At 52.3% G+C, this 15,414-nt stretch overlaps 1 protein-coding gene across 1 annotated transcript; it reads right to left on the bottom strand.

Annotated features, from left to right (window-relative positions):
* Nucleotides 1-1,526: 1,526 nt before the first annotated feature.
* Nucleotides 1,527-2,497, bottom strand: LOC125538048 (protein BIC1-like). The gene has a single exon (XM_048701356.1). The coding sequence runs from the start codon at nt 2,150-2,152 to the stop codon at nt 1,673-1,675; it is 480 nt and encodes a 159-aa protein (XP_048557313.1). The 5' UTR covers nt 2,153-2,497; the 3' UTR covers nt 1,527-1,672.
* Nucleotides 2,498-15,414: the final 12,917 nt, after the last annotated feature.

Raw genomic sequence — 15,414 nt, 5'->3', positions numbered from 1 at the left:
TGCTTCTTTTAATTATGTTGTAATACTACTAGCATGAATTAATGTAAAATTATGGAATTAATAATACCTCAAAGGCGTTGAAAAGTCAAGCTGAAAAAGTAAAGAAAGAAAAGAAGTATAGTACTGGAATTTCATGTGCAAACTTGTACGCATATATGAAAAATACTAACCCTCAGTAAGACAAATACTATGAAATACAATGCAGCGTTCCTTGTTTTTTGTTCGACAGAGTGATTTTATTGACTTATAGTGTCGCATCAAGCGAATACTATCAAAACGAATTCAGAACTGATCTTGCCATCTTGGCATGACTAGATTGCACACAACCAACACAACCATGCACATTTAAAAAAATGGCCGGCAAACAGAACATCGTACAAACATCATTCCTTGTTATGCACCCCATTAATTATTTTTATTTCCATGAATAAAAGCTTGGTTAGGTTTGCAGAAGAGTTGTTGCATTGTTCTACATCATACTCCCTCTGAGTGTTCAGCTACTCCAGCGACAACTATTTCGGTACACAAGGAGTAGAAGTTAACTATCTATATCTAGTCCGAAGTTCAAAGCAAACACATACAGTATAGTTTAATTTGCTTACAATAGGGCCGGTAAATCTGGGATGAATTCAGCAGGGCTGTGATTATCTCTATTCGAATAAGGATGGCTGGGCAGTCACAATGTGTGGTTGCATACGTATATGTTCAGAGTCATCTAAATAAGTGGTTGGTAATTACTGTGTAGATTTCTGCACTTAAATTCTAAACGAAGCACACGCATGATGCAGTAGCAGGCTAACAGGAGTCCTACAGGCCGATTCAGTACGTGGCACACCTTACTCCACGATCATATCAAACTGACCACGCACGCCCATATATATGAAACTTCTAGAAGCAGCAATTGGCTAGCAAAGATTCCTGTACGGTTTGAACCAAGTGTGTTTAAGACCAGAGCCCCTGGATGAAGTGTCGCCTGCAAATCGGGCACATAGTGCCGGCCGGCCGCAGAGTAGTTTCGAATTACATATGCTTTTGAGCTACTAGGTACTAGCAAGGGTATGCGCGTAACATGCACTATCTAGGTCACGTGGTTAATGCCAAACGAGCAGTGGCCACTTACAACCAACGAAAGAGGCGAGAATCTGTTCCTCAAAAGGAGAAGAAGAAACGAAAGAATGGCATGAAACCACGTCACTAGTGTTTGAAAAGGTTCACCTGGACGAAACAACGAGCACAAATTAATTCGATCCTGAGCTTTATGGCGATCTATACCTGCAACCCAATCGTATTGACTCGTTAAAGTCCATAGATATTATTATTTTCACCGAACTGTCTAATCAAAGGTGGTAGCTAGTACTACATATGATATGGCTCTTAACAATACTAGCAACATCATCAAGCACAACATACACATCTATCTACAGAGACTTGGAGAACAACGCTCCTCGATCGATCATCACTAGCTAAAATTTTGCATCAACCGTATCGTTTCTGAATTATTGGCAGTATATATAAGCTAAATAAGCTGAAATGTAAATGTAATCTTCACATCATCACCATTAAACCACAAAAAGATCGACCTTCATAACTCGGAAACAAGAAGGACAGTATCTTATTTGAGCAAGAAGAAGCTAGGCATATGTGCATGTAGATGTAGAGGTGAAGCAGTAGCTCAGGAGCAGCCGTCTTGCACCCGGAGAGGGCTGGAGCTGGCAGGTGGTGCCGGGGCCGGGCGGCGCGCGCAGGACTCGGCGACGAGCGCCCGGCGCGCAGTGAGCAAGCCGGCCGGCACGAGCGGGCGGTCGAAGGCGGAGCAGTCCATCCAGTCCTTGAGCAGCTTCTCCTGCCCCCACATCTCCGGCACCCACACCCTCCCCGCCATCTCCCGCCTGTGCCGCTTCAGCCTTTCCCGCGCGGTCTCCCCTTCCTCCTCCTTGTCCGCTGGCTGCAGCAGCTTCCCCGCCTCCCGCTTCTCCTTGGACGTGGATATTCTTCCAGCTTGATCTTGCGCCGCCACCGCCGCACGGTGATCGGAGGACGTAGCGTCGGCCGCGACCGGCCGGCTTTCCTCCGCCAAGCCGCCCGTGCATGCCTCGGCCGGGTGAGCCGCTCCGTGCTCCGGCACCTCCTCGACGTCGCCGGAGTATGCCATGCAGCAGATCAAGCAACACACACTAATTACCCAGGCCAATGGAAGCTAGCTAGAACAGCAATGATTCTTGATCCCTTGGCAAACACCGGTCGTCTGCTGCCTTGCTGACCCCAATATAACGAGGCCGGGGGCGGGGGGAGATTAAAAGATGGGGGGAGGTGGGGGACGGTTGGGGGAAGAGGCGGACACGTTAGGGGGAGCAGGGGAAGGAGATGGAAGGGGCTCGCCTATGGTGGCTGCGAGGTGAGCGTGGCCTGCCGCTGCGGCGCATTCCGCCATATGTGTGGCTGCCCTTGCCCTCGCGACGTGGCCGGAGGCCGGAGCCGTGGAAGCAGTAGGTGAAGTAACTGTGAGGCGCGCGCGGGCGTAAATGTGTGTGTGCGCGGCTGCGGCTGCGTGGCGCGGTTTGCGTTTCTGAGGCTGGCGGCAGCGCTGCGCGGGCTGGATGCACCACGGCCAATCGGTAGATACCTCCGGTAGATTTGATCTTTTGCGGGGGCCACCGAGCAGTCAGTGTTCGTCTAGCCCCATTAACTTCGAGACTCTGACCCGACATTACTGATGGGACGAAGGAAGGAGGGACGAAAGATCCACCCGACCCGAGCAATCAAATTTCTTTTCTTTCTTTTTCTGATAACTCAATCAAATTTTTATTTCATAAAACATAGTCCACACTTTTAAATTGTGGCATAGATATAATATTCCCTCCGATCGGAAAAAAGTGTCTCAGCTTTGAACTAAGGTTTGAACCAACCGTAGTTCAAAGCTGAGGTTCAACCTTAGTTTACAGTTGAGACACTTTTTTCCTATTGGAGGGAGTACTAGGTAAGTCTCTGATTTATCTTCTTATATTATTTTGATAGTGTAAAAACGGATTTTATTTGATAAACATTTATTACATACATATGTACTAATTTGACTTATCAAACAAAGCAAAATTTTATTTTAGAAGTCGATAACAAGTGAGATACTTGAGCTGGTTTTTAGGGAAAAACCGACCCAAAAAATTAGAGATAGGAGGGAAAATTAGAACGAAGAAAGGCGGAATATGTAGGGACAAGCAAACATATAGCCTTATGTCCTTTTCATTAAGTATTAAGCTGCCCTGTAATAGAGTGTAACTGTTTTAGGGTATTTTGAGCTAAAAACGGCCCTCCAACAGCCTCCCTATTTATAAAATTTGCTCCAAAATTTTTGCTCAGCCCCAAATACAACCATATGTACTGCAAATAGACGACAACAACCCTGCTCCCGCTAGACGAAAAAAAAAGTAGCCAACCGCCCCCAGTGATTTCCCGCCGCAACCGCGCGCCCGTCGCTCCCCCTCCCGTGCCGCAGCCGCTACCAAATCCATCTAGAATTGACTGATTCCATGACCGCCGCACCGCGCGGACACCGGATCCACCATCCCCTGTCGTCGTCGCACTGCCACATCGACCCAATCGCCCCCCGCAGTGCCCTATTTGTCCACCACCTCCACCATTGTCGCGCGGCCAAATCTGGGCGATTCTGCCACCGTTGCACCGCCTGCCACTGAATCCGCCAGATTCCGCCACCCCACCGCCGAGGATGTCATCCACACGCACGTTGAAGAGCAAGACATTCGTGTCATCCGACTACGAGACTTTGGCCGCTACGGTCGCCGAGCTACAGTGCGACGACCAGCGCCACTGGCTTGGTACCTTTGACACAACGGATATCGCCCCGTCCGCGTTCGACGTCGTGTGTTGGTGGTTCGGCCGGACGCGGAGCGAGATGAACTTCCCGGAAATCGAATCCCGTGAGGCGACGGAGTTCATCGGTTCACCAATGAATATTGTATCATGTGCGGTGAAGAGGGACACCCGCACCATCCTGGAGTAGCAGGACACCCGGGAGAGCGATGAGGCGGTGATGGCAAAGGCCACCGTGGAAATTCCGCACCTCGTGCAGGCAGAAGCGGAGTGGTTCAAGGCTGAGTCCGAGGATGAGATTGAGGAGTTCAATACCTCTGAGGAGGAGACCATGGCGCTTTGCAACACTGTCGACACACAGCCTGACAAATGATAAGTAGTATGTGTGTAGAGGTGTAGTGTGTCTGTAGGAATACTATGTTTAAGTATGCATGTATGGATGTTTAGATCGTTGCATGTTCAAAAATTTGAATGTTTGGAAGTAATCAATAGGCCATGTCCAGATGCACAACACTGTCTGAATGTATTGGAGTATGCAATGTGATCAACTAGTTTGGAGGTTCGTTTGAAAAACAATGTGTGGATGAGTGCTCTGTCTTAAGGCAGATGTTAAAAGACCATTTTTTTAGTGCCCTAAAAAATATTTTTTGTACTCTAAATTCTGTTTCGACTGATTTTTTTTAGCTGCTGGAGTTTTTTTTTGAGAATTGGCAGCTGTTTGAGGTGCTCTTTTTTCTTTTCTTTTTGAGGGGTGTTTGAGACGCTCTTATGCCGCATGCGCGGACACAAGTGCCGTTTCGATGGCGTAAGAGCAAGTCTAGTAGAGCCCTCAAACCCTCAAACCCCTAAAAATAACCGCCTTTTTTTTACAGTTTTCGCCGAAAAAACACCGTAGACTAGAACCTCTAAATCCTCAAACCCGTAAAAAAAAATTAGAGGTCCAACCCTCAAACCAGTTTGCAACCTGTAGAAGTAGGGGTTGAGAGGGAAATCTCCCCCCAACCCGCACTCCTCCTCCTTCCTCGCGCGGGAGGAAACTTCCTCCTCCTTCCGGCCTCCCCCTCCCGCCGCCTCCCGCCGCCTCCTGCCGCGCCGGCCATGGAGGGCCCCGCCACCGCCGCGCCCGCCTCGCCCGCCCCCGCCGCCTCCCCTGCTCCTTTCGTCGCCGTGGCCGAACCTCCTCCTGCCGCGCACGAGGTGTTCGAGAAAATGGCAACCCCATCCTCGTTCATGGACCTCCTCCAAAACGCGGAGGTGGACCTCGGGGCTCCGCCTCTCGAACCCTTTAGGGTTGGTGACGACTTAGAGGAAGATGAGGAGGATGAAGGTGATGACGAGGAGGAGGTGGCCGAGATAGGGGAGGAGGCATTCACCGCCGTTTCCCGCCCACACGCGCGGTCGACAAACTACACCGAGGCGGAAGATATCCTCTTGGTTCGTGCTTGGGCAGCTGTGGGAATGGATGCAACCACCGGCACCGATCAAACCGGTAAACGGTATTGGCAAAGGATCGAGGACACCTATTGTAGGATCAAGCCGAAGAATAGTGGGTTCATCTCTCGCACTTACCGGTCGCTTCAAGGCCGGTGGGAGTTGATGAAGCCCGCTTGTGCTCGTTGGAGTGCGGTCATGGACCAAGTGAGGGATGCACCACCTAGTGGAACCGTGGAGAGTGACTATGTGAGTACATATTTCTTCACTATTTTAATTATGTGTGTGTACTATGATATTGGTGGGTTCTTATGTGATTTATGTGTGGTTGATAGGAGACAATTGCCGGCATGAGGTACAAGGAGATGGCCGCTTCCAAGGGCAAGCCATTCCCATTTAAGCATGCTTGGACAATTCGTCAAACCTTTGACAAGTGGAACTTGAGGGATCAAGAGACCGCACCCAAGAAGTCGGCAATGCTTAGGATGGGTGATAGTGAAGATGAGGAGGAGAGGAACTTGGGCAAGCCCGAGGGAACCAAGAAGGGCAAGCTAAGGGTGAAGATGGAAGAAGAGGCGTCAAGCCTAAGGGAGAAGATGGACCACATGATGAAGGCAAGAGAGGAATTGACAACGAAGACATTGGAGACGAAGCTTCTTATCACCGAGAAGAAGAAAGAGGTCAAGCTTGCACAAGTTGAAGCAAAGCGTGAAGAAGCAAAGCGCAAGGCCGAGTTGGAGAAGAGGATGATCAAGCTCAAAGAGGCAAAGGTATGGAAAGAACTCATGGTAGAAGAGAAAGAGCACATGATGATGTCCAAGAAGGACATGGATCAAGACCAATTGCAATGGTGGAAGGACTACAAGGAGGACATCGCGGAGAGGAAGAGAATGTTCCGTGTTGCGTCCTCTACTTTTCGAGGTGACACTCCGATGAGTAGTTGTGGCATGGCGGTGTGTACGACTCCACCAGTGCCCATGGAGATGCTTGATGGAGCCCGCATGTGGTCTAGGAGATGGCGTCGAGGTGCAACTTTTTGGTGATGGTGCCGATGAGAGGAGGAAGATGATGATTTTGTGATGTAAACTATTAAACCATGCATCAATGATTGTCATTTGGTAGTTTGTTTGGAAGTTGATTGTGTTCTTGTTGTCATAAATTGTGAGATGTCAAATGACATCAATGATTGTCATTTAGTAGTTTGTTTGGAAGTTGATTGTGTTTTTGTTGTCATAAATTGTGAGATGTCAAATGATAGATTTAAAAATTGGGGTTGAGGCAAAGACTAGAACCCTCAAATCCAATCCTTAAAGCAGTTTAAGGGTTGGATTTGAGGGTTCTAGTATTTGTCCCTGTTTTTTAATCCTTAAAAGTGTCAAAAAGTGATACTTCTCAACTCTTAAAACTGCTTTTAAGGATTTGAGAGTTTGAGAATTGTACTAGTAATGTTCTAAGGCGGTCCGTTTGCCAGGCCTTGTGCGCCTGGACAAGGAACGGCCCAAGGAGGCCCGCGGCAACAGTTAGGTGGAGTGAAACCGGGCAGACAGAGTGGGAAAGAAGATAACGACAAGGAGGCTTGCCACGAATCGCCAGTAGCTGCCGTGCAGGACGCGGAGAGGGACCTCCCGCCACTGTTGTATCCTCTAGTAGTGATCAAGGAAAAGCAAGTACTCCCCCGCAAAACAAAACAAAAGGAAAAGGAAGTACTCCTAATTCACTGCTTGATTTGATGGTAGCTGGTGGATGACTGGGTGTGGAGTAAGATAGCAGGGTAGAATTATAGTACGTGCACCAGAAGAACCCGAGCGCTGGTCCACGCAAACGAAGGTCGCACAACGAGCTTTGCTTGGCTGCCGGCTCTTGCTCGTACGCTTGGCGAGGGCTGCGCGCGCTCGCGGCACCTGCGTGTCGTACGTACGTGACGCCCCTGCCTCGTGTATATTCGTGCTGTCGGTCTTTCACCTTTCGTCGGACGGCGACGCGGCGGGCTCCCTTCGCGCCCGGCATGGCGGCGTGCGCTGCTTCCCCTCCCCTGAATCATCGGGCTGAGCAGGGCACTTCACACTTCACACCCTTCTCATCGCTCCTCAGCGAGCGGAGCAGCAGGTGCCCGTGTCGCCCGGCGGCGGCACAGGTTGCGATCCGCGCTCCCGCCGTCATGGGCACGCCTCGTGTACCCAGGTGTGCGCTTCTTTCCTGCCTGGTTCTGTTCCTTGAGCTGGAGGGAACGAAAGTTAGCCGGTGCAATTGTACCGGCCGATCGCCACGAGTCAGGCTCTTCAGATTGTAGCTTGCAAGGCAGCGTTGAACTCGTTGCTTCAGATTGTAGCTTGCAAGACTCAATATTGTCCTCCGTTCAAAGATCCCTGTCTTTAGGGGCGTGTTTGGTTAATGGCATAAAATCTCTAGTAGACCCCCCCCCCCCCCCCCCCCCCCCCCCCACCCCCCACCCACACACACACCCCACGAGTTATTTTCGCATTGTCTTGCTCGAGTGAGGTAGAGCATCTACAGCCATACTTGGGCGCGTCCGCGAACAATGATCGATGCCCTTCAAAAAATGCATTCCACATCGGGATACCCCAGATTAGAAACCTCAAATTCATATTATTACATGCAACGTGAAACCTAATCTACGCAGAGCTCGTCCGGTTCCGCTCCCCGCTCGCCCGGCTCCGCTTTGGCCATATCCAACGGCCGGCTGCGCTCCTTGGAATGTTGGGCCAGTCACCGGCAAGGTAGGGTAGGTCATGGGACACGAGCTGGCTCACAAGACTCAAGGCCCCGCCATCTCTCATGCCCTACTCTTCCTCGTCAGAGACCGGAACCCGAACAGTACCGGTGGACGCCAGATCAATGATGGATCCGTCCGGAGACGAGCCGCCGACGTCCACCATGACGTGGTTGCGGCGCCCGGACTGATCCGCCATACGAGGCGTCGGAGAATGCGACTCCACCTCGCCGACGTCCGCCGCCTCCCGTGCCCGGTGCCTTGCACGGCGGGCACACCGTGCCATGGCCTCATCGGACGAGGTCTATGGTGCGTCCCGATGCTCGGCGCGCTACCGGAGGGGTTGCGCGTCCGCCAACACGTTCAAACGGCAGACGGACCGCACGGCCTCCGGTGACATAGCTATGGCCGGCCTAGCGCCGGATCCATGCCCCATTTGGACGGACACAATGGATTCCCGACGGATGGAGTCCGAGTGCAGCCGTCCACGGGTCTCCTCCCCGGGCGCGGCGGAGCGCAAGCCGGACAACCATCTCCTCCTCGGGGACGTGCAGGATAAGCTCGGGGTCAACGGATCTGGAGGTAAAGGACTCGGATTCGCTTCCCACCATGCCGGAGAAGGTTGGAAGGAGCCGGAGACGAGCTTGGGTGGCGGAGGGAAGGGAAGTGAAGTGGCTAGGATTTGGTCCGGCGAGCGGATGGGAAGAAATTTATGCGGGGTCGGGTGGGCCACGTGGGCCGGATCCGACATGGTGGGCATGCCCGGGCGTTGTGACGCCCCCGATTTGACCGTACACTAATCATACACGCAAACGTGTACGATCAAGATCACGGACCCACCGGAAGATATCACAACACAACTCTACAAATCAAATAAGTCATACAAGCATCATATTACAAGCCAGGGGCCTCGAGGGCTCGAATACAAGAGCTCGATCATAGACGAGTCAGCGGAAGCAACAATATATGAGTACAGACATAAGTTAAACAAGTTGCCATAAGATGGCTAGCACAAATGGGGATACAGATCGAACGAGGCGCAGGCCTCCTGCCTGGGATCCTCCTAACTACTCCTGGTCATCGTCAGCGGGCAGCACGTAGTAGTAGGCACCTCCGGTGTAGTAGGAGTCGTCGTCGAAGGTGGCGTCTGGCTCCTGGGCTCCAACATCTGGTTGCGACAACCAGGTAGAAGGGATAGGGGGAAAAGAGGGAGAAAGCAACCGTGAGTACTCATCCAAAGTACTCGCAAGCAAGGAGCTACACTACATATGTATGCATTGGTATCAACTGGAATAAGGCTATCATATGTGGACTGAACTGCAGAATGCCGGAATAAGAGGGGGATAGCTAGTCCTTTCGAAGACTACGCTTCTGGCAGCCTCTGTCTTGCAGCATGTAGAAGAGAGTAGACTGAAGTCCTCCAAGTATCATCACGTAGCATAATCCTAACCGATGATCCTCCCCTCGTCGCCCTGTGAGAGAGCGATCACCGGTTGTATCTGGCACTTGGAAGGGTGTGTTTTATTAAGTATCCGGTTCTAGTTGTCATAAGGTCAAGGTACAACTCCAAGTCGTCCTGTTACCGAAGATCACGGCTATTCGAATAGATTAACTTCCCTGCAGGGGTGCACCACATAACCCAACACGCTCGATCTCATTTGGCCGGACACACTTTTCTGGGTCATGCCCGGCCGCGAAAGATCAACACGTCGCAGCCCCACCTAAGCACAACAGAGAGGCCAGCACGCTGGTCTAAACCTAAGCGCACAGGGGTCTGGGCCCATCGCCCATAGCACACCTGCACGTTGCGTACGCGGCCGGAGAGCAGACCTAGCAACCTCCATTACAAAGGAAGTCACGTTACGCGGTCCAACCCGGCGCGCGTCGCTCAGTCGCTGGCGTCACGAAGGCTCCGGCTGATACCACGACGTCGAGTGCCCATAACTGTCCCCGCGTAGATGGTTAGTGCGTATAGGCCAGTAGCCAGACTCATATCAAATACCAAGATCTCGTTAAACGTGTTAAGTATTTGCGAACGCCGACCAGGGCCAGGCCCACCTCTCTCCTAGGTGGTCTCAACCTGCCCTGTCGCTCCGCCTCAAAGTAACAGTCGGGGGCCGTCGGGAACCCAGGCCCACCTCTACCGGGATGGAGCCACCTGTCCTTTCAGCCCCCTCATCAGAATCACTTGCGGGTACTCAACGAGCGGACCCGACTTTAGTCACCACATGTGTCATGTATAAGTATATAGTATATACCCGTGATCACCTCCCGAGTGATCACGGCCCGATAGTATAGCACAGCAGACGGACAAGAATGTAGGGCCACAGATGGAATACTAGCATCCTAAACTAAGCATGTAGGATAGCAGGTAAAGGTAACAACAGTAGTAGCAAGGACAGGCTATGCATCAGGATAGGAATAACGGAAAGCAGTAACATGCTACACTACTCTAATGCAAGCAGTATAGAGAAGAGTAGGCGATATCTGGTGATCAAAAGGGGGGGGGCTTGCCTGGTTGCTCTGGCAAGAGAGAGGGGTCGTCAACACCGTAGTCGTACTGGGTAGCAGCAGCGTCGGTCTCGATGTCTAGCGAGAGAAGAGGGGGAAGAAACAATAAATATAATGCAAACAAATGCATTGTGATGCATGACATGACAAGTAACGGCGTTAGAGGTGCCCTAACGCGGTAGTAGGTGATACCGGTGAAGGGGGATGACATCCGGGAAAGTATCCCCGGTGTTTCGCGTTTTCGGGCAGAGGAGCCGGAGGGGGAAAGTTGCGAGTTCGATAGGTTAGGGGGGTGTGGCAGACGAACGGGTTGCGTATCCGAAATCGTCTCGTTGTTCTGAGCAACTTTCATGTTGAAAATATTTTCATCCGAGGTACGGTTTATTTTATATTAATTTTGAAAGATTTAAATCATTTTTAAGATTAATTTAAATATTTTAAGTCAAAATTATCCAAAACAGTGTTTGCTGACGTCATCATGACGTCAGCATGACATCAGCAGTCAACAGAGGTGTTGACTGGGTCGCTGACGTGTGGGACCCGTTCGTCATTGTCTTAGACTAACTAAGTAGGTTTATTAGTTTAATTAAGCCATTATATTAATTTAACAGATTTAATTAAGTTAATTAATTATCTAATTAATTAATTAATATTTTCTAATTAATTTTCTAACTCTTTTTTTTAAATGGGGGCGTGGGGCCCATATGTCATAGGCAGTGGCAATATTAAAAGAGTTTATTTAAACTAATTAACTTAATTAGTCAGGGTGGGGCCTAGTGGTCAGTGGGTCAAATTGCTAACAAATTTTATTAGAGTTAAACCTAATCGTTGCAGTAGCATGGCCCGTCAGTGGCTATTAGGATTACTTCAACTAGTCTGTTAATTATGCCCATGATTAATTAGGTGTGGGTCCCGTTGGTCAGGGACACAGGGCGCCATTTGGAGCTGAGTTAATGGTGCCATGCTAGCGCATCGGCGTTTAGCCGCCGGCAGCCACAGTACACGGCGGAGGCCCATCGGAGTTGCGTTCTGGCGACCATTTGGTCACCCACGAACATCAGTAGGACGAGCGTGTTGGCGCGCATCGAGTAGGGCTAGTGGTTGGTGCTGGAGGTGCCGGGATGGACGCCGGCGACGAGGTCTAGCGGCAGCTGAACAAGAGCTCGACGGATCCGGTGAAACAAGAGGAGAATGAGGTAGGAAAAGGGTCAGGCGACATCTGTACAGCTCCTAGAGCTCGCGCACACCAACGAAACGCAACGGGGAGCACAGCAGCGATGCATTCATCGGCCATGGTGGACCACAGCTTTGGTGCTCGCAGGGGACGATGCCTCTGTGGTTGATTCACGCGGGAGAGAGGGAAAGCAGGTGGGAGCTCACATTGAAGCTCGTGGGGGACTCGGTGGAGCCAGAGCGGTTCAGGGCGATGCAGATCGCCGGTCAGCCATGGCGGATCCAGTCGGGGGAGAAACGAAGAAGGCGACGACGGTGCGGCATCCCGACTAGGTCCGGTGGTTGCGGTCGATGAAGATGATCCCTGGATTTGACTTTAGATTAAATAAAAGGTCGATAAATATTGTCTTTAGTCACTGTTTGAGGATGTTTGAGTCACTTACCCAATTCCAATAATGTTGGTTTCAATTTTAGAATTGTCTCTGGAATATTTGTTATTTAATGAACAAATTAGTTTCTGATTTGAACAACTTTTATTGTTTGCCCGATTTTGAACGTGATCACTTCGGGAGCTGATGCATCGTGAGGTTAACAATAGTAATCGTGGTGACATGGCATCGTTAATAGAGGTTTACTGTAGCTTAATTATCCGGGCGTCACAGGCGTCCCCATATCCACCTCATATTTGGGCTAGATATGGGAGGTGCTGGTCAGCCCGGACGTTTGAGGGTGACGTCTGGGTCAAAAAGTCGTGACCGGACAGTGACCAGGCGACCCGCCCGGACGTATGATGTGGGTTTGAGGGGTCCGGTTGTAGATGCTCTTAGAGCAACTCCAATGGGGCGACTGAAACGGACGGCGCATTTGTCCGCTTTTTGTCCGTTTGGGTCGGCTGCCCGTCCGGCGTCCGCCCAGTTTTGCATTTGGGTCGGCAGTGCGCCCAACGCGCCGACCCATTTCATGTCCGCATTCAAATTTTAAATAAAAAAGGCCCGCGGCCGATCGTGTTGCCGGCACCATGCCAGCGCCCGCATACAATGCCGGCTTCAGAGAATACCACAGTTCATGCTGGCGCACTCGCCAGCCGGCCCGCACACATGCCAGCACACAAAAAGGGTGGGACTTGAGTTCGACCACACGCCATCGCGGCTCCCGTGGTCATGCCGGCACACCTGCCGGCATACAAAAAAGATGGCCCTCGACGCCATAGATCACTCGTCGTCGAACTTGAGCATGTCGGCCTGCATTTTCTCGAACCACGGCCTCTTTCTTGGCGACACGGTGTTGAGATCCACCTTCACGATCTCTACCCCGGTCATCATGCTTGCAAGAGCCACTTCTTTCGCCTTTGTCTTGGCGTTGGCGGCCTCGATCTCCAGCATCTTGGCTTGCTTCTCCGCCTCGAGCTCGAACATCTTGGCTTGCTTCTCGGCGTCAAGATCAAGCCTCCTCCTTTGGATCTCCATGAAAGCATCCATTTACTCCGCCTTGAAACGCCGGCGCTCCTCCTCCCTTGAGTCCTTATTCATCATGCCGTCCACGCTTGCGATCAAGGTGTTGGTGGCCGCATCTCGCTTGTCCTCCTTCTTGGAGTTGGTCTTCCCCCTCGGCCGTGCCGGCTCGCCCTCCCCAACATCCTCCATGGCTTGCTTCCCCCCATGTGCCTTGAGGGCGGCATATTGCGCCTTGAATTTCTCTTCGTCCTTGATGACCCGATATTAATGGGAGAGGTTGAAGCACTTGCCATCGTGTTGAACCTTGAATGCCTCCAAAGCTTGAAATGCCTACAAAATGTTTCCATGCAAGCATATGGGCAAATAATAGCAAATGAAGACGTAAAAGAGGGCGACTTTCTTGCTATCATACCATGTCTTGCACGCCGATGCCGCTCACGGGGCGGGCCTTGACGCTCTCAAGGGTGGCGCAAAACTTGTTGCACTCTTGTTGGATCACCCTCCACCGCTTGGAAATGGAGACCCACTCGCGCGTGCTCACAAATTGGTAAGGTGGAAACTTCTTGCCCTCATGAAACTCGCGGTGCACACGAGTCCAAAAGGTCGAATGCTTTTGCTCGGCGCCTGTCTTTGGGTCTTGTCCAATGTTTCGCCAACACTCGCAAAGAAGCTTGTCCTCGGCAGCTGTGTACGCCTTCGTGCGCTTGCTCTTGCGCTTCGGCTTAGGACCGGCGGCTTGGTTGGTGAGCTCGTCCTCGAACAAAGGCTCCACTTCGATGTCGCACTCGTCCTCTTTCTCTAGCCCATAGTCCTCCGGGAACTCGTGGTCGAGGGGGAAGCCGTCCAGGTCGATGCCGACCTGATCACGCATGAAGGCCGCCTGATCGGGATCATAGCCAACAGCCGGCATGAACGCCCCGCGACCGTCCTGGCTTTGTGTCTCGTCGGGATCGTAGCCAGCGCCCGGCGCACCACCCTCAAAGATGAGGTTTTGCATGTAGTCCTCGTCGACGGCGGACGACATTTCCTCGAACAGGTTACGGGCGTCCGGGAGACCGCCGGCCGACGTCTGTCGCACGCGTTTCCTCGTGCCGTCGGACGACGAGCCACCGACCACCGGGGTGGCATTGAGGTCGATGGGCGCGGGCGCGGGCGTGGAAGGCGCGACCACGCTCACTTTGGGTGAGCGTTCCCCGGAGAGGCGGGAGGCTTGCGGGTAGACGTGGAAGCCGGGGACCGGGTTGCAAACCGACGCGCGGGTGAGTCGGGCATCACCATCCGAGGAAACGCCGACGAGCCGGTGCTGGTCGCGGCGACGGCGGCTTGGAATGCGTTGTGCTGGTTAGGGTTTACCCCTAGCATGTAGAGCGCCTACCTCGTTACCGCCGCGACGCGGGCGTTGGTGAACTCCTGCTGCGCGGCGGCGGCCTCATCCCTTGCATCCACGGCGTCCCTCCGGCCCTTCCTCTTGGCCGACTCCCTTGCCCGCTGTTCGGGCGTCAGCGCCTTCTTCAGCTTGGTCGCGGCGGCGATCTTGCACGGGGCACGAGGCTTGCCTTTTCCGAAGGGGGCGACGGCGCCGGACGAGGCGAGGGAGGCAAGGCCGGCGACGGCGTCGAGGTCGAGGTCGATGGCGTCCTTCATGGCTGGTTGGGGGGGCGGGGGCGCGCGCGGGCGGGAGTGTTTTTGGGGAAAGTAGGGGGCAATGATGGTGGCTGCCACCGACCGGCGGGCCCGGAGAGAGTAGGCGCGCGCGCGTCCCTCTCATGTCCGCGCCGACACAAATCAGGCTCAAAATTGGGCTTGAAATGGGTCGCCCGCGGACGAAAAGCGAACGCACGTCCGTTTGGGTTGGCGCATTGGGCCGTCATTTTTTTCCGCTCCGACCCAAACGGACGCAGGCGGACGAAATGGGTCGCCCCATTAAAGTTGCTCTTATAGAGGGAAAACGTACTGAGCAGCACTCCCTACTTTTTAACCTCCTCTCTTGTAGTAACAGACATGGTTGTTATTTAATAAAGGTCGCCGAAGTTCAAAAAAGAAAAGGGCGGCTTTACGCGTCAACCGACGGACAGCACAAAACACCCCCTAAACCCAAAACTTCACTAAAATGTCACTTTTGCTCCTCCAATTTGAGTTTTAAGAAATTTGCTAGAGATGCCCTAACATCCATCAAAGCTTTGGGGATCAACTTTGGCCTGTTTGATTAGTTGGGCCTGCATCACGAATAACCGATGAATGGGACAAGGAGATAAGTAGGCATGTGGGGACATGAAGAAGAGCGCGCGA

Source organism: Triticum urartu, chromosome 2, assembly GCF_003073215.2.
Source record: "Triticum urartu cultivar G1812 chromosome 2, Tu2.1, whole genome shotgun sequence".
In the NCBI taxonomy this organism is placed as follows: domain Eukaryota; kingdom Viridiplantae; phylum Streptophyta; class Magnoliopsida; order Poales; family Poaceae; genus Triticum; species Triticum urartu.
This window is presented reverse-complemented; position numbering and strand designations above follow the sequence as displayed.

Coding starts and splice junctions, on each gene's coding strand:
- LOC125538048 (XM_048701356.1), bottom strand. CDS start 2,152: ATGGCATACTCCGGCGACGTCGAGGAGGTGCCGGAGCACGGAGCGGCT.